The sequence below is a fragment of the Poeciliopsis prolifica genome, unplaced genomic scaffold, assembly GCF_027474105.1.
Source record: "Poeciliopsis prolifica strain line A6 unplaced genomic scaffold, Auburn_PproV2 SCAFFOLD009, whole genome shotgun sequence".
NCBI lineage: Eukaryota > Metazoa > Chordata > Actinopteri > Cyprinodontiformes > Poeciliidae > Poeciliopsis > Poeciliopsis prolifica.
The window spans coordinates 5,803,412-5,830,393 of NW_026562384.1; the positions used below are offsets into that span (position 1 = coordinate 5,803,412).

At 41.2% G+C, this 26,982-nt stretch overlaps 1 protein-coding gene across 2 annotated transcripts in view; it reads right to left on the reverse strand.

Annotated features, from left to right (window-relative positions):
* The window catches only part of LOC129362618 (serine/threonine-protein phosphatase 2A 55 kDa regulatory subunit B beta isoform), a 50,572-nt gene extending 23,819 nt beyond the window's left edge, over positions 1 to 26,753 (reverse strand). The window contains exon 1 of one of the 2 annotated variants that reach the window (XM_055034262.1): positions 26,349 to 26,753. In XM_055034262.1, the coding sequence (XP_054890237.1) occupies positions 26,349 to 26,427 (79 nt within the window). In that variant the 5' untranslated portion in view covers positions 26,428 to 26,753. Of the gene's footprint in view, positions 1 to 80; positions 848 to 26,348 lie in introns of those variants that run through there. The other variant, XM_055034263.1, reaches the window with a different exon arrangement.
* Between the last annotated feature and the right edge of the window lie 229 nt (positions 26,754 to 26,982).

The following is a 26,982-nucleotide window of genomic DNA, read 5'->3' on the forward strand; positions in this document are numbered from 1 at the left end:
CGTGGAGCAAAGTGTCTAAATAAGTTCCCCATAACGCCCTATGGGTGGATTTTTATTTTTAGATATATATAAATAAATACCTTCGGTTGCATAGTTGTGGTCGCGAAGGAAGCTGTTGTTGATTTTCCGGGTGTCACTCTCCTCCTCCATTGATGTATCGGCTGGTTTGAGATCCTAATAGCGGCAGACCTGCTCCCATCCTGCCCGGTACCGTCAGCAGCGGGCGGGCCGAGGGGCCAGCGGGGGGCCTGTCATCGTGGCTCCGGATCCCCCGGTGGACAATCAACGCGGACCGAGATCAAACACTGACCGGGATGCGTGAGGCGGGTCCTGTCCGTGCCGTGTCAATCCAGAGAAGAGAGATCGTGTCGGTGCCAGTAGAAGGTTTTTTATTTTATTTTTTATTTTACAGCTTAATTCGTATCACTGCGCATTTGGTCTTCTGGTTCAAGTATCCAAAAACGAAAGGAAAAGGTGCTAAAATAGAGGTGGTAGAGAGACGAAGAAGAAGAAAAAAATTGAGAGAAATGTTGCGTCTTCTGAAAGGTTGAACCCGCAGCGGCAGCTCCGTAAATCTCTTCTGAAGGATTGGAGTTCAGGCGAGATTTTTCCCCCCCTCCTTGTGCCAGCGGGGCGGGCGGGATTATGCGTCAACAAGCTCGCTCCGGCACCTCGGCTTTTCCGCGCCAGACTCTCCAGAGTTGCATCCCAGATCACGCAGGGTTCCCACCCCCACCAACCCGACAGACGCCCGCTTCCTCCCTCTCCACACCTCCCGGCTGCCTCTCCGTCTTCTCGCTGTCATTCATTCATCGGAGCGGACCTGCGCGCAGCTACAGCTGACTCACTGTGGGTTTTAGCGCAGAGATGGGCTGGAGCTGCTGCTGCTGCTGCTGCGCTTCAGTGGAGCAGGGGCCCCTCCCTGCTGCTTGCCTGGCTCTTTAAATAAAAAAATTATAATAAAATAAAAAAAAAAAACCACCAGCAGCCGCCACCATCCGAGGAAGACTTTAAAAACTCTTCCACTGGTTGCCCGATGATAATCGACATTCACGCTGCTGCTTCAGTTCTGAACTGATGGCGGGGGAACCATCAGCATCTCCCTGACTCCCACATCCCGCTGCTGCTGCAGAGGAATGCTTTCTCTGTTCCTGATTGAGCAGGGAAGCCTCCTTTGCATCTGGAGACACCCCTCACAGCCACGTTATTCATGCACTTTAAGAAGACTTTAAGTGATGGAAGAGATTTTGGCCAGAGAGCTTGGAGTCCAGGTTCAGAGAAACCAGGGCAGAGCAGGTCACACAGCAGGGTGCCGCCTGCCCTCCCAGCTGGAAGGAAAACGCTGTAGACTCCACTGCGGTTACATCTGTAAATGTTTTACTTATTTATTCATTTATTTATATTTTTTGGGGGGGTGGAGGGATACAAGTTTTGCAAACATAAAAACTGATTTTTCTCTTCTTCGGTACAACTCAACCTGGGTCAGGTTGAATAAATAACATCTGCTGACAGTCTGGAGCATTGCAGCGCTCTCTATTGAACTGAGGTTTGGACTTTATGTCATTCTGAATGTTAAAGGGTTGGGGTTATGCATTTTCCAGGCATATGGTGCAATTTTATAACACAATCAGATAATTTTGTTACCTTCAGTTACAAAAAAGAAAAGAAAATATGGTGTGTTATCACACATAAGTTAAAAGAAATGTGACAATATAATTTAACATTTTGTCTCCAGCTCCTGCTCTTCCTGACACGTCGCCTTCAGGACGTCATCACAACAGTTTCTCCACGTTTTTGTTTGTTTGTTTGTTTGTTTTGTTTTTCCAGTGTTGCACTGAGAAGTCGTTCCTATGACAATGCAGTTTCACCAAGTGAAACTTTAGCTAACTGCTGCTGACGCTAGTCTGAAGGAGTCGAGTGAGGGAACAACATTCAGACAGCTCAAACAGTTGATTTTACATAACACAATCCCTTCAGGATATGTTTGAGGTCCTGTTGGATAATAAACTTCTGCCAAAATCTCTTTTGAAGCCTCCAACAGGTTTTCTTCCAGTGCAGCCCTGCAAACCGATCTTGGCTTAACTTTCCACAACACACAGCCTTTTATTTTTTTATTTTGTGCTCTTAGGAGGTGAAGGAAAAGAACCAAAAGTAAGAATCTGAAAACAAGCCAGACGCTTATTAATAAGATTAGCGAGGTCGACCGTCTGCTCCTCTTTCTTTGAAAAGATCTCATTTCCATGCCGACTTTAATAACGGGGCACACATCGAGCCTCCTTGGTCAACCCTTAATCTTCTGATGAGCGCGCATGTGTGCGTGCGTGTGTGCATATCATCAGTGTGTCGCGCATCCTCGCCCTTATCTACTCACTTTACTCTAAATCTCTGTTTCCACAAAGGGACTGGGTATCTTCCCTGCATGGTGCAGCAGCAGCAATCAAGAGATTGCGGAGTCCTCTCTCCTAAATGCATTAACTGTCTAATCCGCAGGAACCATTTGCACATGCGGCCCTCAGTTCCTCTACTAATGGGAATCCGGCTGTGAAGGTGGTGGGCTGTTCATAGGTGAAAGAAAAGAAAGGGGGTACTTTCCTATATATGGCATTTTACACCCCATCACCCCCCAACCTCCATCTCTGTCCTTGAATACATTACGGGGTATTATCCATGGTGGGGCGGGGTGGTGGAGGTGCGGGGGCAAAGAGGGTGGGAGGCCTCCGATTCCTGTGTTTCTGTATTTGCACTCCTGTGCTTCTCTAATGAAATCTGCGGAGAAATGCTGCCATCCTTGACCCTCTTAGCTCTAACCGAGTGGCCAGCTCCGACTCCCCATCTCTATCAATATTTAAACAGGATTTACGAGGACAAAAGAAATACACGAAGACTAAGTTACAGCCGAGCAGAGCGAATGGAAATTGTAAGTGAAACAATGCGTTCGTCAGAATGAAGCCGCACGGATGAGAGGTTTCAGTTTTTTTGCAAGATTTGGTGGAGTGGTGGGGGGGAGGTGACGAAGAAGAGATGCACGACAGGAGGAGCAGCAAGAGGGAGCAGAGAGCGCTGCATGAATTATAAAGGAGTAAGTGGGGGAAAAAAAAAACAACTACTACTTCATCACAATCATCATTTTACCCGTGTATTTCTCTGGACACACATGCACACCCAAATATTCAAAATACCAGATTGAATTACTTCCCAACCGTTTACAGATTGATTTAGCTGCAAAACCTGATTTAACAGCAAAACCTGAAGAATCTGCAGACAAAACTACTATTGTTGTGTTTCAAACACTAATACTTCAAGAAGTCTTGCTTTGCAGTTGGCAAAACATTATAAGTGTCAGAAAATCTACTTTGACGTCACTTCAAACTAGAGGTGTGCGATACTGCGTATATTGGTATAGTTCCGATACCAATAAGATTCCCAGATGCCAACACTGGTACTGATACATTTTATTTAAATTTGACATTTCATCAAACTTCAGGCCTTCAGTTGTGTTTGTGGTTTTTCCTTTGCGTCATTTTGTTCAAATGTTGGATAGCATTCAGACAAGGTTCATGTTCGTCTAAAAGAATGCTTTCAAAACATATTAACAGGATTTAAATAAAAGTGAAAAACTTTAGCAGTTTAAAACAAACCGAAAGAGAAATGCTTTTAGAGGTGGAGTTGAGGGACTACAATACAAAACTGAACTAAAAATTTCCAAAGAAAATCTGAAACTGAAGTATTGCTCTTATCATGCCAGTATTGATCCAATACTGATACCGACTTGGTTTTGGTACTTTGGATCGATTCGCCCACCTCTAATTCAAACACATCACCGTCACATAAGACAACACTGCTAAATACAGATACAGACACAATTGAATAGTTTAATATCAAAGCATGGCCACAAATAGGCAATTTAATGTCAAATCACAGGGAAATTAAACGTTCCAATCTGCTTTTTAGAGACTGAACAAAACACTTGTCTGATTTGTATTGACACAATTTTGTGTCACTGATTGGTTGCAGTCTAAAATATAAAAAGAATTACTACGGAGGACGTGACAAAATACCAGAGTTCAAGTGATATGTAAAAACATTCTGAGCACTGCATTTACTCTGTAAATGGTTCAATCACAAGGTCTCATTTTTAGATTCATTTTTTTAGAAACCCATCACCTCAGAACCTCCAGCAAGCCGTTCTACTTTGTTACCCCACTTTTCTCGCTCATTACACCCCATCAGCCACTCTGCTGGCTACGAAACCAGCGCCGGTGCATCCGCGGCCCTTCTTGCTGTGCACCAGACTTTGCAGGAAATGCTCGGGGGGCCACCAGAATTGGAGAGCGTGTCCTCGATTCTCCTCGACCGTTTGGACAAAGTGGGTTAAATTAGGCTCGAGCGACACCAAACATAGGGACAAAGTCACACTGCAATGATATTTTAGTCATGCCCAATTGGTTTCTCTGATGTGTGGTAATTGTTTGACCTGTGGGGGGATGCAGGTGTGAGTCAGGAGGTGTGGGGGAGTACAAGCTGTAAAGATGCTGCCTGCATACCAAGCAACGCATGTACGTTCACATGGACTGTGCATGTTCCAGCAACTGTGCAACAAAATACATCCGTGCCTCCGCTGCAGTTACCTCATATCTCATGGCTACAGTCAATAATGTATTGAGCAGATAATGACGTTAAGGCTTAAATAGGTAACAATATTGACTTTTTCATCCTTTAAGTCCCACAAATACGACAGTACGGTAAATCATCTGAAATGGATTTAATGTTAACGTTAGTGGTGGTTTAAATTCAATAAGTGTAAATAATGAATCTACAAATGAAAACAGAAAAACATTAATTCATGTACTTTTTAGACTTGATAATTATTTAGAAGTACGAGGAGATAATAACTCACCAAAATATATCTTGACAAAGTCTTTCTAAAGTTTTCCTCTGCCATGTCGCCCACAAAAACACCCAGTATCAGTCTTTTTTCAGACTAGCCTCATTTTGAAGTACCGATAAGAAAGGAGGAAGTACATGAGTTGCTCTGTACTATTGTGACAAATTAACTAAAAAAGCAATACTAGTGAAGCCAGCTCGCAGATGTTAACCAAAGCATTTTTGGTGCTGAGTAGAAAACCACAGCAGTGTTAAAGTTATAGACAGTCTATAAATGGTTTTTAAGCACTGCGTTAAAATAATTCAACCAGCTAGCTGCTATCAACACCTTTGTCTAATCTGTGCTGTGACTTCCTAAACAAGGAACCTAACAAAAGGGCTACTGCAATTTTTTTGTTTGTTGAGTTTGGACTTCATTTGATTACCTCTAGTAATCAAATCTTTAGCCTCAACAAACCAGTGACATTAGCGTGGGCTGTTTTGTGTGTTTCTTACCAGCCACATTGTCAGCGTCTACCCTCGAGAGGAATGACGCTTTAGCCATGCTGACAGCCAATAATTTAAAGCAATCTTCTACAACTAATCACAGTCTGCTGTAAGGAAATGTGTTTTTATGACTCCGATAAATAATATTTGCAGACAGGGGAATCACTTAGAGCTGTTTTGGTTTGACAAATTTGGTCATAATCTCTTATATTTCATAAAGCAACTGGCCCTTGAACCACAACTGGATTAAATGGCAAAATAAATGCAAGCTGGGCATAGTGTAAAGGGATAAGAAAACAATACATGATTTATTGTACCGTGAAATTGTTATGAGGTGTGTCATGATTCTGGAGCTGCTGAAACTGTATTTAAGGAGCTCAGTGTTGATCTTGCGGCTCAGAAAAATTCTCTGGTGTTTAGCTTCCATACTTTACCTTGTTCTGTCTCTGTGTTGCAGGTCACAGGTCAGCCTGTGAGAGACTCTTGGCGATCTGCCCTGAGAAAGCTCACTGAGATAAACAAAAACAGCTGCCGCAAAATACTTACCCTGGATATTTTATCGTTCCCTTCAACAGTCGTTTGGCAGCTCCTTCCTCCTTCAAGCTCAGAATAATCCACCTACATGTCCGCCCTGAAATGCCCAGTGGAACTCTGCATGCACCGCTCCTGGAAACATACTTACCATAGCATACACCTCTTCTACACCGCACAAATGTCCTCCAAGAGGAAAACATTCTGCAAAGTGCGAGAAGCAGAAATCTTTCTATTGTCCATACGTGTCTCCAAGCCAACATATTCTGCTTGGAACAATACTAGTGAGGATTCCTGAACACAAATCTCTGAAGCCATAGCCTCGTTTCCAGTTTATTTAAACAAAGACACATTTAACTTGATCATTTGGAGAGGTTTAACTATAAAGCTTGTGTTTAATTTGCGTACTTTTAATCTTGAGCAATCATGGTGTTGTGCCCAGTGCATGCTTCCCAATAAGCTTGACCGTCTGTTCAACCATGAAGCCTGTGGGAGGTAAATTTAATCATTTGTTCCAGTCTGTCTTGTCAGTAGGACAAATTTATGGGACTTGGATGGCTTGAAAGCTTTCATACTGCGTACCAATATACAAGTTGTGAGGTTAAACCTTGCCACTTCCTGTCCCAACGTCCCGTACTAACCACTACCAACAAACCTGCCCATCGTCTTTATGCGCAATTTTAATCCCATTGAGTGGGATTTCTCCACGAGAATTTCTAGCGGACCAATCAGCGAACAGAAGGAGGAGTTTTGAACGATGATGTTGATTTTCTATAATGTCCTACAATTGTAGTCTGGCATTGCCAAACTACAGGGAGACTACAGGAAGAGAACTAAGACGTTCAATTCCAAATATTGATTAACAGCCATCTTCAGCTTGCCCCTTCTCTCATCGCAGTTTATGGTTGTTTACTGCACAGGTAATCTCTCGTGACATCCATAGCATCGAACTGGCACATTAAATATGTAATGGGAAAACGTTGACAATTTGTTAAAACTCAAAACTTCAAAAGTGACTCCAGGAAGCAATCGGTTCCTGGAGTCAAGAGCCAACGGTGTAGAGTTTCGACCCTACAAAGAAAATAGGGTAGAACAAGAAGCTGGTTTTCACCAGGCTATTTATCAACCAGCGCAATTTTCCTTTTCAAAATTTTATCAATGACTTCAGAGAACAGCAGTAAATAAGCACAGTCACAATCTAGAAAATGTAATGACTGTGAAATCTGTTCTGAGAACATCTACAGTCAAACAGATTCCACAAAAGTTGCACACAAAGAAATATAAAGGTAACGTTCCGTATTTCGAAAGAGATTTTTTGAAGTGAAACGTGATGAAACTGTAACATTGTAAGATTGTGAGGAAAGGAAATACACATTTAAGACCCTCTGCTGTAGAAAGGTAAATTTGCTGTTAGGAATCTCTGCTGTAAAGTCTATTTAGGTTCTGAGTCAATCTGACGCAGACGACCTGTATCGCAGGGCAGCGGCTGACGTTGTGGGTGCTCCACTCTCCTCCCCGTCACTAGTTTCAGGGTGTCTCTGTGTTTTCAAACAAATCACAATGATAATAATTAAGTAGCTTAAGATACTCCCTCCAAAACCTTCATTGCCTTTCATTAGCCAGGCATCCCACCCTGGCATTAGGAGCAGCTAAACACATGGGGGTAATAGGATTGCCCCGGCAGTCCATCTGTCACGGGACTAAGGGGGCTGCGAACCTCAGAGAAACATCGCCCATTCCCTGCGTGCACCTTCTAAAGCCTGCCCTTTTCTTCACGCTTTTCCCCCCCTGGAGATATTTATTCATCCTTAAGTCTTAACCTCTGCTGAAGCAAAACACGCAGCAGCTCCAGTGTGTAAATGCCACAAGGACTGAGCAGAATGGAATGGAACACTCCACTTAAACTTTATAACCTCCTGGCTCTTTAATACCATAAAACGTCGCTTCTGTGTTCCATTAATAGAGTACAGATGGAGATGCATGGCAGTAGGTGTGTGAATGGAGAGCGAGGCAGTTTGTGAGGGGGGGGTAGGGATTCGGAGAGTGAGAGCGGCGGGCCCGGGATGAGAAAGATAAAAAAGATGGATTCATAGTTTTGGTAAAGGGTATTAAATCAAGCCTGGAGGCTGTCTTTAAATCAGCAGGCTTTACTCTTGGTGTCAGTCCAATTACATCAGGATGAGACTGATGCTCTGCTGCTCTGAGACTTCGGACCAGCAGGATTGGATTCTCCTCTACCCCCCCAACCCCCCAAGCCCCCAACCCCACCCCAACTCTCCCTGCTTCCCTTGATAATAGATTAATTGAAAAGAATTTGTGTACAATGATTAGCACAGGACAGAGCTTTTTGGGTGAAAATTAATCAGCTGTAACAATTTCATTTGCGGCGGCTCGCCTCTTTCATTTGTCCTGCTGCAGGACGAACAGATGCACATGTCAAACATATGGAAGCCAATCAGGAAACATGCATGTTGCATCGCAGTGATGCGAGCAACAAAGCAGAGCTACCTGAGAGGTGGAGAAGCTTGCAGACACACGCGCGCGCGCGCAGCGCTGGCTACGATTTGTTTAGTGAACACACAGTGTGCTCTTGCTGAGAGGAAACGATGCCACTTAACAGAAAATCGTTGCATTGTGCCTGCCCTGGTTGCTAGGAAACAGCAATTGAACTGCCATTGCAATACAGCACAAACAGCTGCCCCTGTAATTGGACAATTAAGATCTTACAACGCCATTATTTTTGCACATATTCATCTCAATAAAAAAAAAAAACACGTTCAAGCGCATCCCGACACATTTTCTACCAGTTGGGTTAATGGGACAAACATGTTCGGAGGAAAGCTGCATTTCATTACGGACGTGATTAGTGGCGCGTTGAAAGGAGGGACGAGAAAGGCGAGGCAGCAGACGCAGGAAAGAGCCTTCGCGCTGCCTGGAAGGCTCTCACTGACGCTGCTCATGGTGTTTAGCGTGCTATATTTATCCTCCAGCACTTTCCTCTACGTGGCCACATGAAAGACCGGCCCGTCGAAAGTAGGTTAAGCAGGTTAGTGAGTGACTGCAACGCCGCCCTCCAGACGCACGACCAGGAATCCGTGTGCAGCTTATGTTCAGCACCGCGGACAGCTCTCCGCAAAGCACAGGCTCTGCGAAATAGACGTACAGGATGAGGACAAGGCATATAAAAAGAAAGAAAAACATCTCTACACGTTATAAAAGTATTCCCACCCTGTGAACTTTTCCACATTGTACTTCCTGGTGGGGTTTTTATGGAATAAACCAACCGGAAGCAGATTTTTGTCTTTTGGGATTTTAAATAAACACAGACTGGTGGAAAAAGCAAGGGGATGCTTCAGACAGATGAAGGATAAACTGGTGGAGAAGTTAATAGCAAGGTTAATAACATGAATCTATACTTTATGATGTGTCAACATCATAAAGCAGTGTTCAAATTTAACTTCTGAAAATGGAAAGAAAATGTCACAACTGCAAACATCAGTGGGAAAACAGCGTCATGTGAGCCACACGTCAGGTGGGATCTCTAATGATGGATTGGACATCCACTCCACAAATCTGGACTTTTCCGAATGCAGGTGTCCTGGCTAGACGAGAACAGAACAAAATCTTTTGGCCCACAAGCAATATGATTACGTGTGGAAGAAAAACGGACTTTTGCATCGTCCTGAATGCACCATCCTTGTTTTAAAATGTGGATCGGCGTGTTGGTTCTTCAATAGTCGCAGAAAATCACATGAAATCCCAATAAACTTCAATATGTGGTTGCAATTCAAATTCAGGGACAAAAAAAAATCTGACACGATGACAATTTTTTTCTTTTTAACGTCAGAGAATTTTATTCCATAGCAGCAACGTTCTCCACTACACTGCATGCCTTTCTCACCACAAACTGAAGACGTTGCCAGTTAAACCACCGTCTTTTATGCCAGGCACATGTGAGCAGAACATTTGAAATCGACAGCGTCCAATCAACAAGAGCTAATATCACTGATTAGAACAGCAGCAGTGTAGAAACGCCCTGACCCATCATCCGATCGCACTCCCTCCCCCTATTTTTGTTCACCATAGCTTGCCAGGAAGGTTTCCCTGCAGCCATTGAGTCATGTTCCAACCAACCCCATGTGACAAAGGAGCATGTTCTCAGTGCACCTCGGCTCAGGAGTTACCCCCTCCTCCCCAAACACACACACACACACATGCACGCGCACACACACACACAGAGAGAGAGACACACATAGAGCACAGAATCATTCCAATAGCGCAGCCTATCAACAACAAAGACAAAAAACACATGCACCAGTGTCACACATAGGCTGTAATCTCCAGGAAAATCCCATTTGGCAGAGCAGCTGCCAGCGTGGATCACAGATAGGCTGTAGTTGTGGTGCTCATGGGGTGGCAAGCTGTCCGTCCACACTCTTCTTGCTGCTACAGGCAAACAAACGCACGCATGAAAAGGACGTGCTTTAAAACGGGAACAGACCCTCCAACAGAGATGATAAATTCTTGCCACTTTAATAGAAGCATGTCGATAATCGCCACAGGCCGGTTTCTCATTTAGGAAGGGCTTAATTGTTATTGCTCCAATATATTGATCTGGTTGGAGGAAGCAGTACTGCAGCCTCGGGGATTGGGACATTTGTGATGCAGTAAGAGGGGAGATTCTCTCACAAAATGCCAACCGGTGTGTCCATCTGTGTGTTTATCATTCTGGCTTTCTGTCAAAAACACGTTCTGTGTCATCGAACCTGAGAATTAGATATAAGATAACTTTTTTCCCCATTCTGTTTTTTTTTCTTTCTCTCTTTCCTTCTGTACACAGAGATCAGACAATCCTACAAAAAGTCAATATGCAAAAAGCTTTAGCAATGAGGAGGCAATGTTAGAGCACCATCAGCTGGCTAGAAAGAAACATTACACTGTTAAGCTTTCATGGTGAATAAAATAATATAATAAAAAAACAGAATTTCCTCCAAAAAGCTTCAGAATCCTACACTACACTGGTTATATTCCTAGTCACCAACTAGATGTGTTTGACTAAGTATTAGTAGGAACAATCAGAACAGTCAGTGAAAAACACAATGTTCCAATTATGTCATTTTATTCATCGAAAGAGAACAAAAAAGTTTGATGTGCTCTTTCAGAAACCTTATTGTTGTATGAAAGAGGACAAAAAGAGTCTGAATTAATTTGGAGCCTCTGCCATTAACCAGTTGGGAAAGAAATCAGATCCTCTCGATTCCAACAGTGTATTCAGGTGCTTTAAAGACTCCCCCAGTCAAATACCTCATTTATTGTTTTTATTTCCAAACAAATTTATGGTAGTCAAAGAGTGTATAAATCAATCTGATTCCTGATATGGAAAAATGGCTGAAATGATCTGGCTTTAATAAATTCTAAAAACTGAAAAGACAGCGATCAAGTTTATATGTTTTTTTTTTTATCGTGACAAATTTTGCAATAAATTTTTGGCTTTATGATCACAGATGTCTTTATTCCGCGTTAGTGAAAGACTGGCTTAAATGGTGAAATTAAAAATACAAGCGATGAGTGGATGTCCGATGGGAATTGTAAGATATTAAAGCGTAAATTAAAGCTTAGTTCTGAAACATTCAATCTAATTAAGATCACCAGGTCCATCAGGTAATCCACTTGAATGGAGCATCTGTTCTTGAATAAAGGAGAGTGCTCACATTGCTAAGGGTTAATTCAATAAGTATTCAAATTTGTCCATGTGTCCATATGTGTAGAAAGCTGTGATTGTTTCTTCTTCTCCAAGCTGGGAAAAATTTTGCTTTCCTGTCCCTTATTCTACACAGTCACTGTAAAATATCTGTTAAATATCTGAAGGCGGAGGAAAATGTAGGCCTTTAAAAATGACAGAAACCATCACTTTTCAAATTCTGAGTGCTTTGAGGCTCTGACTAAAATTTTCAGACACGTGTGATTTTATTCCAGATATTTGTTTGGTTCTAAATTAAATTTCACACAAGTCAGTCATGTACATTTCATAATTTATCATTTAGCTTACTTTCTCGTAGTGGTATGAGACTTGGGACACTGGTAACACTTCCTAAGACCTACACAAAACATCCCTATGTTCCACAACAGACAGGAAGTCGGCCATCTTGAATTGAATGATTTTGACCCCGTTTTGATCATTTCCAGCCTCACTTACTCAAACTCCTCCTTGGTTTTGATCGATGGGCTTGAAATCAGGTGAGTCAACTCAAAAGAGATCTAAATATATCAAAATCCTGACCTTTTCCAACATGCTGAAAGAGTTATACCAGGCCTCAATCTTTATAAACATGCCGTATTTTTGTTGTTGTTGTTGTTGTTGTAATCCATGCAAAGAAAGTGAAGGCACAAAACTTTCATTGATTGGTACTGATACAATACCTAAGAAAATTAAATGTTTTATTTCAAAAGTAAAACATTCATAAAGGTCCATATCTGACTCTTCTGGCCTACGACTGGAAAATATAGTTAAATATTAGATGAATTAATCACAAACTAGGTCAGGCTGCCATCCAGTGGAGCCGCTCAGCAGACAAAAACATCTACAACTCTGAGCAGGAAATCATTGTATTTTCAGATTTTTGCAGCAAACAGCACTTGGACAATCTGCAATCTTGTATTATAATCATGCAATACAATAAAAAAAAATTCTAACAGGAAACTACAAAGAGAAATTTAGATGTGATCAAAATGGGTCTACATTCCTGGGTAGAAGATAGCATGTGACAGCATCAATAATGGATCCACATTTTGTCCGTTGATGGTTTCAGAAACTGAGCAGAACTAATTACTCTGGCGGCGCAGGCGTTGGAACCTGTTAGCTTCGAGCAAAGCCAGCTGCCAGAGGAGAAGACGGACAGGGAGCAGCTTTGTAATTTGAGAAGTCAGCGCAAAATGCTCAGGAAACATGTGTTTACATTAACAACCTGGCATGCATTTCCGAGGCGAGTTGAGCAAAGGGGGGGATAGGGGAGAAACATCCTTTTCTTTCAGGCAGGAAAGCTGTTGAAAAAGCCGGGAGGACAGGAAGTGACGGTCTACGGTCACATCTTTTCCTGGTGCAAACAAAGTAACCGAGTCATTCGGCACTATGTCAAGGACGAGTTAAAAGAGCATCAGTGGGAGTACTGACTCAAGTCATTTACATACAACACCTTACAAAAGGATCCACATGTCACATTGAACATTGTCACATTGCGACGACAAACTGCAATGCGATTAATGGAGATTTTTATAGACCAGGTCAGCACAGAGCAGGGAGTACTTATGAAGTAAAATGAAAGGGACAGATGGGATTAAAACATGTGCTTTAACAAATAAAACTTTGAGATGATGTGGCATCACCTTGGTTCTCTGGTCCTCTTAAACAAGACTGTGCTTTTTGAGCTGGAAGCTTTTTTTCTGAGCTTTGCACAGCAAGAGAGAGGATTTTTTGTTTTGTCAATTATCATTTAGGATATAGCTCGAGTGCAGTCAATTTTCAAGTCTTGCCATAAATTTTCAAAGGGCCTGGACATTCACTACCATTTAATTTGATGCAAATTATGCATTGCAGCTCTAGCTGAATGCCACTGTTTTGCTGGAAAATGAATTTCTGTCTAATTTTCAAGACTTGCAGCTTCTCACTGGTTTTCTTCCTGAATTGAAGAAAGCCATGATGCCATCACTACCATGTTTCACTGTGGGCATGGGTTGGTAGTTTTCCACCACACGGTGTTTCACAATTTGTTGTGGAAAAGCAAAATTGAAAATGACGCTTTTACACAATTTCCTACTGCTTTGATCGTCCACATAAAATCCCGGTACAGCACGGTGAATTCTGTGGTGGTAGTACAACGAAATGTGAAAAGTTTCAAGAGGTAGGAATATTTTTTTTTTTAAAATATACATAACAAAGTTGTATTATTAAACTCGGTGAGCTGGCAGAGGAAAACGAAAGCTATGTAAAAGGCGAAGCGTTACGGTTCTATCGAGAGAAGCTTATGCATGTGGCGTCGCACTCATCAAAAAGTGACTTGCTCAAGTTTGAGGTAAACAAGATCAGTCCCTGTGCATGGACAGCTTGGCCTAGTTACACACCGTCAATACTAATGACATCAGCACACAAAGTATCACTATGGAAACCTGGAGGCCTACCCCACACCCGTCCGTACTACCGGCAGACAGAAGAAAATGCTTTATTGGGGATGTATGAAAAACAGGGGGGTGGAGGGGCAAAGGTGAAGGGATTTGAAACAGAGCTAAAGGAAGGAGGCGATGAATGAGAGTCAAGATGAGGATCAAGAAGGGGAGGAATGAGCCAAAACGTTAGACGGAGAGGAAAAGAATAACGTGTTGGGGTGGTGGGTTGGTAAGTAGAGGTTGGTTAATCGCCAGCGCGGTAAAAAAAAAACAAACAACCAAAAAAAAAAAAAAAAAAAACAGGCAGAGCAGTGTGTCAGAGCCAAAGCCTGAGTCTGCCGGAAAAGAGCTCCTTCCTCCAAACAAAAATCTGCACTCTCATCTTCCCTGCTCCCCGCGTAAGCACCGCCACCCCATCCATCACACGCTCGGCTCCACTTTGTTCCTAGAATGAGCAGCACTTTCTTTCAAATGCTCCGCTGAAAGATGGCCCCTCGTCGTATGTAATAGCCACATCATAGTTTTATCTCCGGCGAGTGGAAGTCCTGAGGCAAGGCAGGACGTGGGTCACTTCAGCCTGAACGAAGAAATAAATAAATAAAACTCTCCTTCAAAGGACCCGTTGATTGGAGCATGTTGGGTTTCGGCCCCTAAAAATATTTACTGTAAGCTATTTCCAAGCGTAAAATTGGCTGCTGGTGGGAAACCTAATTTGAGCTCAGTACCCCACTTTGTCTCACAGCAGGCCTACAAACACACTTTATGCTAGGTGGGTCACAGAGCCATTTGAGCAAATCAATGTGAGCAAATCAGAGAGTCGGGGTTACAGAAAGTGAACAAAACTGAGATTAATTGAATGAGTGCAAACCTCCTCTCGCTGCTACATTTGTACAGGTAACTGCTGTGTCAGACAATAGTGCAATTTATTAAAGGTTCACAGTTCCAGATCCCATTCAAGCAACATGTGACCCATGATTCTTGTCCTCTTTAAAATGCCAGAAAGGATTTTTTTTTTGTCATCTGTGTGTCAAAAGACCTGTGTGTCAAAAGACCTGGCAGGAAAATATGGGTGTCAACTTTTGGCAGATGTTCAGTCATTTGTTGTACTGGAAATATTTTTGGGTTTTTGTTTGTAAAAGCGTTCAAAAAACATTTCAAATCTACTTCAAAATGAAATATGAGGTGCATTTGGTCGGTCACATAAAATCCCAATAAAATATGTCGTAAAGGTTTTAAAAAAAAAAGAACAGTTTACAGTGTGAATACTTTTGCTCTTGCTGATTTTAGAGGTAAACGGTTTTTGACTGCACAGAAATGCAAAGTTTAGAGCTGCAGAGTCCATCACATATATCTTCATACGCCTTATCCATTTGACATAAAGAATATCTTTAGTAACTTCAATATACTTGACATGCAAAGTTCAATAAAATACAACTCTTGTCAAAAAATAAATAAATCACCACTCTTGGAAAGTGCCCAGTCAGCTGTTCAACAGAGAAAAACTCATCTGATACTGGATACGTATCAGTTTGTATCCACAGTTTTCTGCATCAACCACTGACATGTCTAAAGCATTTTTGGTAAAATCATTTCACAATATATTATGGGAAAATGTGGCAATGGGTCTCCACTGAATAATGTTTACTAGCAGGAAGTTATATTCAGTTATTTTGATTTGATCAGGGATCATAATTTAATCACGTCATAAAAGTCAATTTGGACAAAGTGAATAAAAAAACTAATAAAAAAAAAACCTAATAAATGTTTCCGAGCTCTAAAATACAATTGAATTAGATTATAATCTCTATCTTAATAGGGAAAATTATGAAGAAATTTGTAGAATCCATCTTACACAGCTGATAAATGAATATTTTTAGGGGCTTTTTAGTATTTTTGTTTCTTCCCAGTTATATCTTTCAAGTCTTTGCTTCAAAGAGTCCAAGATCACCTAAAACCAGAGGACGTTCTGTAGTAGTTCTGATTTTTTTTTTATTTGCTCTTAATGCCGCGAAATATTTCCAAATATCAAAATGACTCTCTACCTTTTGATCTGAAAAAAAAAAAAAGAAATAGTGCTATTGATTTCAACAATTTTGCTGATTTTTTTGATTGGTCAGCCCTCCAATGTAGCAATTCTATTGGTTTTGACAGGGGTTGCAGTCTGAATTTGCATTTGACAGGAAAGTATAGAATGGACCCATTTTCTTTGGTTTCAGCTTGTCTTCCTAATGGAGATTGTGTCCACTGAATTAATTTTGCTGTCATTCGATGCTGTTGAGATAACTTTTGATCTGCCCGACCGTTGGTCACGTTTGCATAATCCCACCGTGCGGTGTAGATTTTATAACCTTATGAAAGTCCAATGAGAAAAAAAGCCTGGAAAAAAGCCGGAGTTGGGCAAAACAAACAGCAGAAATGGATGGTTGAAAGAAAAAAAGTCAACATGAAAGCGAATATCAGCTGTAAACCAACTTTTTAAAAGTTTTTTTAGTAATGTATCTGCTGCTTCAAGATATATTAATAATTCTTAATGCTTAACCATAATCAATCTGAGCCACATCTTAGTGAATTATGTTATTCACTGTCATACCTTCTAATATTCACACATTAAAACAGACTGGGTCTCTGGCTGGACCTTTTTATATTTAGGCAAATTATAGATGATGTTGGTGATTTTGAGTCATTTTTTGAGTCATTTTTAAAGCCTTATAAAAACAATTCATGTTTAAAAAGTTTTTTTTGTTACTTGATCTCATAATTCAATGCTTTAACTAGAAAAAAAAAATCTCAGAGCAATTTATTGGAAAGGTGACAAGCCTTCGCGTGACTCTAAGATGCAGAGAAAACAAAGTTCTTGATCAGACATGAGATATAATAAAATTATTTATTGCTTAGAAACCCATATATTGGTCCTTTCAGAGCCACTATAATACAGCAGCATATCAGTTTCAGCAAGGCTAGACATGTAGACAAATGAAAGGGCATGGGATTCTCACGGTTAAACGAGAATTGGCAGAAAAAACAAATAAACAGTTATTTTCACATAAAGAAGATGCCTGTCATTGGAGAATGTGTTCAAACTGTTTTTTCTCCCGTCTTCTCCGCAGCACATTTGTTCTCATGCATTTCTATGTGACTCCTGTTACGCTGACAGTTAGGCGTTTTCAATCATCTTTGTTTCGTACCATCACCAACATGGCCGACACAAACCATGTTTGGATAGGCTTACAGGACATTTCTACAAATTTTGGAACAAACAGTAAAAAAAAAATTAAAAAAGTAGTTACCTGAATTAAAAAAAGAACTTTAATAGTCATAGCTTTAGTTTGTGATTTCGCATGAGTCTGTTTTATATCATGTAAAGCAGCGTTAGGCTTTAGAAGCACACTGGTACGGGTGCAGTTTGCGGCCTCAGACTGTATTAGGCTACATTATTAATCTCCTGTGTAGAACAGTGTCCAGACATAACAGCAAAACCTTTCAGCACAGTGTGGAGTAAGGTGAAAAGAAGCTCCTTCCCTCTCTCGTTCTCTCTGTTTCTCACAGACAGACACACCACATTACATCGTGAAAACAATAAAGGCTTCCATCAACACCCCACAGCTTCTCTAAACTGTGTTTTGGTTGTGATCCCTGTTTCATATCAAATGTTAGTGCTCGGGTTATTTTACACAGGCAATATCTTGATGCCTCAGCAGTAAGGAATGACTATTTTTAGGGTTGTATTAAAAACTAATGCTTGGAAACTGTAAAAAAAAAACAAAAACAAAAGGGCACCTAAAGTGAGATCTAATAGGATCTCGGCCATTGTTCCAGTTTAAAGATAAACACCCTGTTCTGCTGTGTTTCAGACTGTAAAACGGTTTGTTTTCTGTCCAGAGAGGAAATGACAGCTGATTCATCTCCTGCCTTGTTTTCCTGGAGCATCTTGTTCGGTTTCCATTGTTATTCTTGAGGCGACACGCCGTAGTGAGCGTTGTCACCTCTTAACTGGACGGCCTCCGCTGTAAATCTGAGTTTTCTCAGCTTCATCCCAGTCAGTTAAGTTGCTAATTATAAACCAGCTTAATATGGTTCGGTACGCATTGGAGGAAATAGGCAGGGAGCTTCCTGTCCTTCATGACCCTGAATCGTGGTTATAATAGTTTCGGATTTTTCATCAGGGCTGGACCTTTAGTGATATTTTGCTGTGACTTTTTGTTTGTCTAATTCAGTAAGTTTGAATTAGCTTTTAGAGTGGGTTTGCCAGTTTATATTAGTCATTATTAATTAAATTTTGGTCAGTTTTGGTATAGTTTCAGTCACTTTAGCTTGTGTTAACTTTTAGGTGCAGAATTCAAAAAGGTCAAAATATTGTATTGCGATTGTATAATGAATATTCAACCGAAGGTGCAATTTTCAAAAAATATATTCAATTTCAACTCAGTTTGAAACATTAATATTGGTCCAGGAACATGAAAAGGAAAGATATTATATGCATAATTTTAGTTAACAAAAGTCTTTCCTCAGTTTTCTCTCAGTTTTAGTCAGCAGTAATAACCTTGTCCTGGACGGGAAAGATTCTGAATTCAAATGGATAAATTATCATTTGGTGTGCACAAAAAGCCTTGGCAAGAGAGACTGAAGAAATTAGAAACAATAAAAGAGGTCCAGACCTCTGGTTCTGGTGTCACTTGGGAACTAAATGTTCCCAAATGTGAATTGTTGTGTTTTTCTCTCACTGCTTAAAGTATGCGCGACGCCGTGTTTTATCATCTGCACTATGATTTGTCCTTCTAATCAGTCGAATATCCTCTTCCCTGCTTCTGCACAGACTCATTAATGTTTCATCTGAGCTGCACTGTTTGCATCTACCTTCATAAGTTTGAAAGGCTGCGATGCGTACAAGCAGGCCCCGCTGTTGAGTGGCACCTGCCATGTTCTCAACACTTCCAAACGCAGCTTTGAATCATTTTGTCTTCACGTCTTCATTGAAGAAAACAACCTTACAGATCCTGAGGGTATATTGAAGATTTATTATTTATTTGCTTACTTTAAAAAAAATGGAAGAAAAATGTCGACATTCTCCACTAAAATAATGATTTAAAAGTTGGTTTTTACAAAAGGTCATGCGAACGAGACCTCTTCTAAATCAGCAGAAGCAGATGGGTGCAGAGGGAGGCCAGAGAGAAAGAGGAAGCCCATCCTGTTGTTCTATATTTACTCCAATCCCAGTAGTAGCTGTGTCTCTGCGCAGCCTTGTGAGGCAGAGCAAAGGCCCAAGCAGTTCAGCCTGATAAGGAGCCTCTGTGTCTGGCTTTGCTGCTCCCAACAGAGACAAAGTCTACTTTACTTAACAGACCAGGTTTAAAACCCCACGGTTAGACGGCAAACCTCATGGGCCAGGATTTCAAAGACATGTTCAGGTCCTGCATGTTGTGAAACTGACAGCGCTGCTTTGGCTGGAATAACACTATAAGCGTTGTCGCTTTCTCTCTCTCTCTGTTCCTCTCTCTCCTTGTTTTCATGTGGAAACCTAGCAGGAAGTGTTTGTGGTAAAGTGAGATTGGGAGCAAGAGCTGTGTGAGAAGAAAACATTGATATGCTGCGGTGTTTTCTTCTCACTGTGAGAGAGAACATCATGTTGAGATAGGCCTTGGTGGGGATTTTTTTTTTTTTTATCTCACCGCAGATTGCTTTATTACATCCCCCTCATTTTTCTGAATCATATTTTACATTGAAAGCGTTTTCTTCCAAGTGGATTTGTTCCCCTTCATTTGACTCACCTTGACCGAAGTCATCGCTAAATGGAGGTGAGGACAAGCCGTGGGACACGGCTTGTGTTTGACCGTAAACATTACAAATCCTGGACCTCAGTTTGTATTTGCTAAACATGACATTGTGTTTGCATTCCTCCTTTATTAGAGATCAGTGCCAGCTGTTTCTATTGGAACGATTCCCACTGCTTGTAACTGCATACAATCTGCACATTTAGGCACCCGGTGAAACACTTCGCCGTGAGAATAATCAGCCTGAACAGACACAGCAAGGGTTCTCAACGTTATTCTTTCAAAGTGTTATATTGTGAGGAGTAATATTTAATCTCTGTTTCCTGGATCAAATTGTTTTATCATCCATATATCCATAAACAGCGGTGATGGCTTTGGTGCAAAATGTGACTATAATCTGTACTCTTCTCACAACCTTACTTTTTGTTCTGCAGATAAAGATAGAAGTAAACCAATGTTTCAACAAAGTGAAGTACCTCATATCAACATGGAACTAATGACTGAACGTCAAGTTATGCAGCTGAGCACAAAATGATTTATACTTCCAGCAGATTTCGATTGGAAATTAGCTAGTCATTGTGTCAAGCTGTTTCATTAACATTTTTGGAAAGACTCAACCAGTCCTGACTTAAATTTGACCCACGGACCTAATCATGAGGGAGACGGCAAGAAACCCAACCTCCGGAAATTGGAGCTCATAAGTTGTCACCATAACAGTAAAGTGGTTATGACAATAATTATTTTTTTCTCTGATTACTCATAATGGTGAGCCCAAAGGAGGTTGGTTGTTTAGTTATGTCGGGGATAGTTTTATTGGTTCTCCTTCAGCTTCGGGTTCACACTGAATGATCACTGGCCTTTGTGGCAAAAGCAAAATCTTGTTGCTGTAGAAAATATTGAAAGTCATAATAAAAAATCTCTAAGCTTTAATCCAAGGTCTGTTGCTCAGTGCAACACATTCACTGACTGCCGATTAAAAGCTCCCACAACCAAAGACGACCAAACTCGCGGTGCTTAAAAGTTGCGCTGGTGCAGTGGTTTCTGTGTCCTGATCCCCCTCTTCTTTTCACCATCTTACTTTGACACACATTTACATCTATAACTGTGTACTTATCTATGGGCTGACATGTCTTTTGGATATGTCTGACAGGATTGTGCTTTCTGCAATCTATCAACTTCCATTTTTAAAACCAATACACAATGTGCAAGGCTTTAATGTTGTTATTAAATGTCCATCATTTTATGTCCACAATCCACACAAAAACTCAAAAGCTGTTAAAATGGTTTCCTGAACATGAAGCTGAGTTGACTGTGGCTCTGTTATTGTCTGATTTCAATCCAACGGGGTGGATGTCGTGAAACAGAAGATTGGCAACATGGACGTTCAGCCAACAAATCTACAGCTGTTGTGTGATGCTTTCAGGTCAATACAGATCAGAATCTCTGGGGAGGTTATTCAAAACCTAAAGGAGAAAGAATCAAAGCAGTTCTGAGGGAAATGACAGAGACCAAGGTGTTTGTGTGACCTTATATTATCAATCTCTGTACTACTGTTGAACAGCATCCACTTTTTTTTTTTAAGTGGGATTTTACTGGAGCTTTCAGAACTTTTCTCGATTATCTGTCTATCCTCCACAGATCAATTACGTAAAAGGAAATGCATATTTATGGCTAAACAACTTTCCCAGACACAATTCTATTGCGCAATTAAATCCTAGTAACAGCAGTCCATTTCACAAATCAGTTCTTGTTTGTTCTTCGTGCAGAGCGCTGCTGCTCGGCTAGTCAAAAAGACTATTATGTGAAGTAGATTGTGGTTTTTATCATCAGATAAGACTCCAAGGCCAGTTCAAATAACCACATTATGTTACCCAGATGCTATCATCAATTTTATCTGGTTGAATTTTGCTGGAATTTTGCTTTAACAAGCATATTCAGCTTGTTAAAGATGAAACAGAGCAGACATGTGCACAAGTGTGTCAAGTACGTGACGAGTGTTTGTCCCAGGCGGTGTGTTCAAGGTCGGGACTATCCTGAGGAGTGCCTTCAGAGCACTGAGTTGTCGGTCTGTCTGACTGTCTGTCAGGCAAGCAACAACACAGCGGGACTTATGATAACAGAACGCATGCACACCGGCATGGAAACCATGCCTAAGTCGCGCACCCACAGCCCGCTTTGTCAGAGCAATGACAGAAGTTCCCCGCCTCCAGGCACCGGCGCCACAAACTGCTCCTTTTATAAATTAATCACCCAGTGCATTAAAGAAACAACGCACGAGGACACTTGTTCGAGTCCCTGTCATTAGCTGCAATGATAAAATTCGAACAAATTTCTCTAAAACAAATGATGGGCCGAGGGGTTTCTGTCACCAAGAGCAACAAACGGAAGTAGGAAGATGAGGAAGCTGACGCAGGAGTGGGAGCAGCCTGAAAAATGGCGAGGTGTCACTAAGGGAACCACGTTTTTTCATGACTCAAACACAAACCGCTGTCAGAAAAGTTTAAGACTTAATCCATCACAGCAGAACTGACAGGATTGATGTGAAACAGGAGAAAGAAAGAAAGAAAAAAACAGAAAGAGAGTACACCAAGGACAAAACTTAGATGAAACCTTTTTAGAACTTCATTTACACTTACTGGGTCAAAGGAAAGGCTGACAAAAAGTTGATACTGCGCCCCTCAGAGACTGGACCCAGGTGAATCAAAGTGATGCTGGCACAATATTCCTCATAATGGCCCCGATAAACAAAAGGAAAACACACACACACACACACGTCTAGTACACCGCTTATGCAATGCATTTTCCACCAACATGGTGAATGCACACTCATCTTCCCTGGGGTAAACTCTGCTCAGCTGGAAACAGCAGACAAGAAAAAAAAAAGATTATCATAATGCACTGACCGGCCTCCGAAGACTTTTAAAAGTCAGTTTAAAATAACCTCAAGTCACGCAAGTAATTGCATGACTTAGCGTGGAAAAAAAAATAAAAAATAGTGCACAGAGGAGATGGTGAGCGCCTCCTTTACTCATCACATTTCCAGGGTCATCTGCTGTGTCATCATCACACCCTGGCAGCCTCCAGCACACTGGACCCAACAAACCTCTCTCGCTTTTTGCTTTCTGACTCCGACTGTTTCGTAACGGCCGTGCACAAAGAGAGCAGCGCCGGATCATGTTACTGTGGCTGAGCACTAAGATCCACGGTCCGTGATCTATCCCTTTCTCCTATTATACCCATCCCTGATGACACACAGAGGGATTGAGAGTCAGACAGTGAGTTAAGGGGACGGCAGAGGCTGAGGCAAGAAAGAAGGGTTTCTTGTCAGCTTCACTTCGTAACATCTAGCTTTAACATGACGTTTCTGATATTACTGCACATCATCAGAACAATTTGGCATTGACTTTAAGAGATAAAATTCCACTTTAAAAAAAAAGAATTATTCTTACGCTGTTATTATTTATTTATTTTTTTGCAAATTTGGGCATTACATAACGGCCAATCTAGTCGTGATAGCTAAGGTGTGGGATTTATTAAACAGGTGGCTGGTGAACATCTTGTCTAAAGTTGATGTGTGAAGCAGGGGAAATGGGTAATGGCAATCCAATGTGGCCCCATTTACCAGAAAAAAACAACTGTAGACCAAATAGCTGAAGAAGTTCACACTGACTTTGATAAAAAAGATAGAATAAGCAAGGCATCACAACTTGGTGATTCCTGTCCACCACCCAAAACTCTCCAACAATAGAGAGTTGAATTTGGCTACGGAAATATGAAAAATGCTGGCCTGGTCTCATAAATCACATTTTCTTTTACATCACCTGGATTAGCAAGTGCATGAGCCTCACTTACCTGAAAAACACACAACACCATTATTAGAAAAGCAATAATATCCTGCGATATATCCTACGATATATGATATAGATGGTAGAATGGCAGCAACCAATGACATTGGCTGTTGGTGCATTTTAGCATAACATTCATGTAGACATTATATGAATGTTATATTGACCATGCTGACCTTGTACATGTATTAAAACCAATCAAGCTACGCTGTGCTGCAGACAAGAGTGATGTACAGAAAACACAAACCTTTTGGTCTAATTATTATTATTATTATTATTATTATTATTATTATTATTATTATTACTATTATTATTATTATTATTATTATTATTATTATTATGTCAAAAAAAACCTGTCTGATTCTATTTAAAAACATTCAAAGTGCACCACATAGGTTGAAGTTGAGCCTTTGTACCTTACTGATTTTTATTATGTTATTAGTTTAAGTTGTTTTGTTTTTTTATTCTGAATTTTAAAAAAAAAACTTTTTTATATCATCCTTCTAAGGTGGAAGACTTCCTTGTAGTCATTTGAACTTATCCCGAACGACGATTCTTCAGGGTTTTTAAAAATCTTTCAGTTTTTCCTTTAAACTTTTGCTGCTTTTTCTTTCAGTCTAAATTTTCAAAACTTCTAGAGAAATATTAATCAAGGTTCATGTAAAGATGTTTCAGGAGACCCTGACTTTTTAAGAGCCTGGCATACAGATATTAGTTTAAAAAAAACATTGGTGCACAACTTTATGTAATCTATTTTACATATATGTAGAAATTAAGCACTATCCATTTCATAATAGCAACTATAGGAAAAGGAAATCAGTTTGGAGAAGAGAAAACAAAATAGTGCTATAAACATAACCTTGGATTTTCTTTGTATGTTGCATCAAATCATACAAATAGTTAATTAACATGCTTGTATTTACTTTGCAATACCAAAATGTAGTCTGAGTACCACGAAGAGCAGCTCAGGTACCTCCAGTGGTGCTTCTATCACGGTTTGAGAACCACCCACTGAAGACTTGATTTGTTGTATGAAAATATAACGCATAGTTCAGAAATAGGTCAGGATACCAGGGGCTTTGAGTATGACCACAACGTACTGGTATTCAGTATCTTACTTCCTGTGCCAAAGAGCTGAAGCAGAAGGCCAGAGCTTACACAGGAAGGAAGAAGGGCAACCATCCAAAGCTAAATAATGCAATGCTTTCGTCTCCATGTTATGACCTAGTAAATGGCTGGTTATACAAAGACTCAGACCCCTCCTGGGCCACATCTGACAGCACAATCAGCAGGATGAATTGACCAGCAAGGATGTAAAGTCATTTAAGTTTCTGCTATCAGGGTGGGGAATTTCAATAATACAAGTCTGTGTAAGTCTGGGAAAATACCCCGTCATGTTTCAGGGTAATACACATTCTGAACGGCATGAATAAGGAAAGGAGCAATCGCTAAACAAAGCAGGTACTGCTTAAAACAAGGTTTAGAAAAATAAAATGTGGGGTGTAGAGGCAGAGCGAGCTACTGTCCTCCACGCAGCCATTCGGTGTTCATTCCTGACCCAGAGACCTTCTCTGTGCGTCTTCCTCCCTTCTCTCTCTGTACATTTCCTGTCTGATGACTGTCCATAAAAACCTCTAGTGCAAAATAATTTTTAAAAAATTAAATATGTCAGAAACTGTACTGAAATGATCAGGACTATTTCTGGGTGTATGGGGCAAACAATAATTTCTCACTGGTCTTCCCTTTCCCTGCAGGTCAGTTTTTTGCCACTTTTACCTGAATAAAAAGGTTGAATTACCTATTTGGTGCATCAGCGAGTTTTCCAAAAACCTGTTCATTAACCATTTCTTTGATTCAGGATTGTTGGTGCTCTGATGCATCCAAAAGTTGCAGAACAGAGGCATTCGAGGACTGGAGTTGCTGACCTTTGCTGTGAACATTTGGACTCCAAGAAAATTGTACTTACAAGATTAACATTACAGAAAAAACAATATACTGGCTGTTTGACGCTGTTCGTACTCTCATACTCTCGTTTAAACGAGATACTAGTTGTTTAATAAACTGTGGCAGTCACACGTCTCCACTTTCCACTGATTATTTGAGAGTCAGAAGCAGAAAAGTTTAGGTACCACTGCTACAGGCTGCACATTTCCACTTGTAACATCACAATATTTCAGAATTTTTCTGTTTTTAACGAAAGTAATTATTTTATGTTGTACATTTTTGTTTTAATCTTTTGCCTAAATGCCTATGACACCTTAAGAATCTCACGCAGACCCATGTCTATAGGGCTGAGGGATAAAGGGGTAGGAGGCCAAAGGGGGTAGGTGTCATGCAACTCCGCAAACTGAGTTTCTGTATTCTTGACTAAATTTATCCTACGTCACGTAAGTTCACAATCAGAAGAAAACCCTCCATAAAATTTTTGTTATTTGCATCAGAAATGTTAACATCCTCCCCTTTGGTGTTATAGCCTATATATATATATATTTATTTTTTTTTTTTAAACACAACACAACTTAATGCACTATGACACATCTGCAAAAAGCAACGCCAGCACAACTTCTGCACACGCATGTCTCGGGGACACCCAATTATGTCACTCGCAGCCCCGCACGAATTAAGCAACTCACGGAGCCGTGGAAGCCCCCCCGCCAGGGGGGTCCCACCCTACCTTCGGTGTGGCAAGTGGAGGACAGGATGGTGCTCGGAGGGCGGAAGAGGTACGGGAGGTAACGGGAAAAACATTTCATCTTCTCCGGTGCTTGCCGTCGGGTGAAGAGCGCTGCGTTGCGGGCTCCACATCCGCACTGCTGCCGCCACGGCCAGCCAGAGACGAACCGGGGGAAAGGCGCGGGCGGGGAAGGAGGCTGCTGTGTCCGCGGCGGTGCAGGGGGGGCTATGACAGCATCTCTCTCCGGAAGAACTGCGCTCCGACCGGTGGGGAGCAACGCCGAGTTGTTGAAGCAGGACACCAGGGGTTCGCTGCTGTCCTGACAGCTGAGGAGGTCAGCGCTTGTGTGGTCTGTGGGGTGAGCGCAGCCTCTGCTGTTTGTTTGTCAGCTGCTCCGAGCGGGGAGAGCAACTGCAGCCGATAACAGAGATCGAACCGTGAGATATGACACGCTGTGACGAACCGCGGCGCGGACCGGGATGAATCATAAACAAAACTTGTTTGCTGAGCAGATTATCGATTGATTAGGTCTGGCGCCACCTTGTGACCATTTTATTTATATTGAACAAACTTGTAACGTGGCATGAGTAAGAGCACATTGGAGAACATTCTTTATTTCGCACAAAGTCTAAAA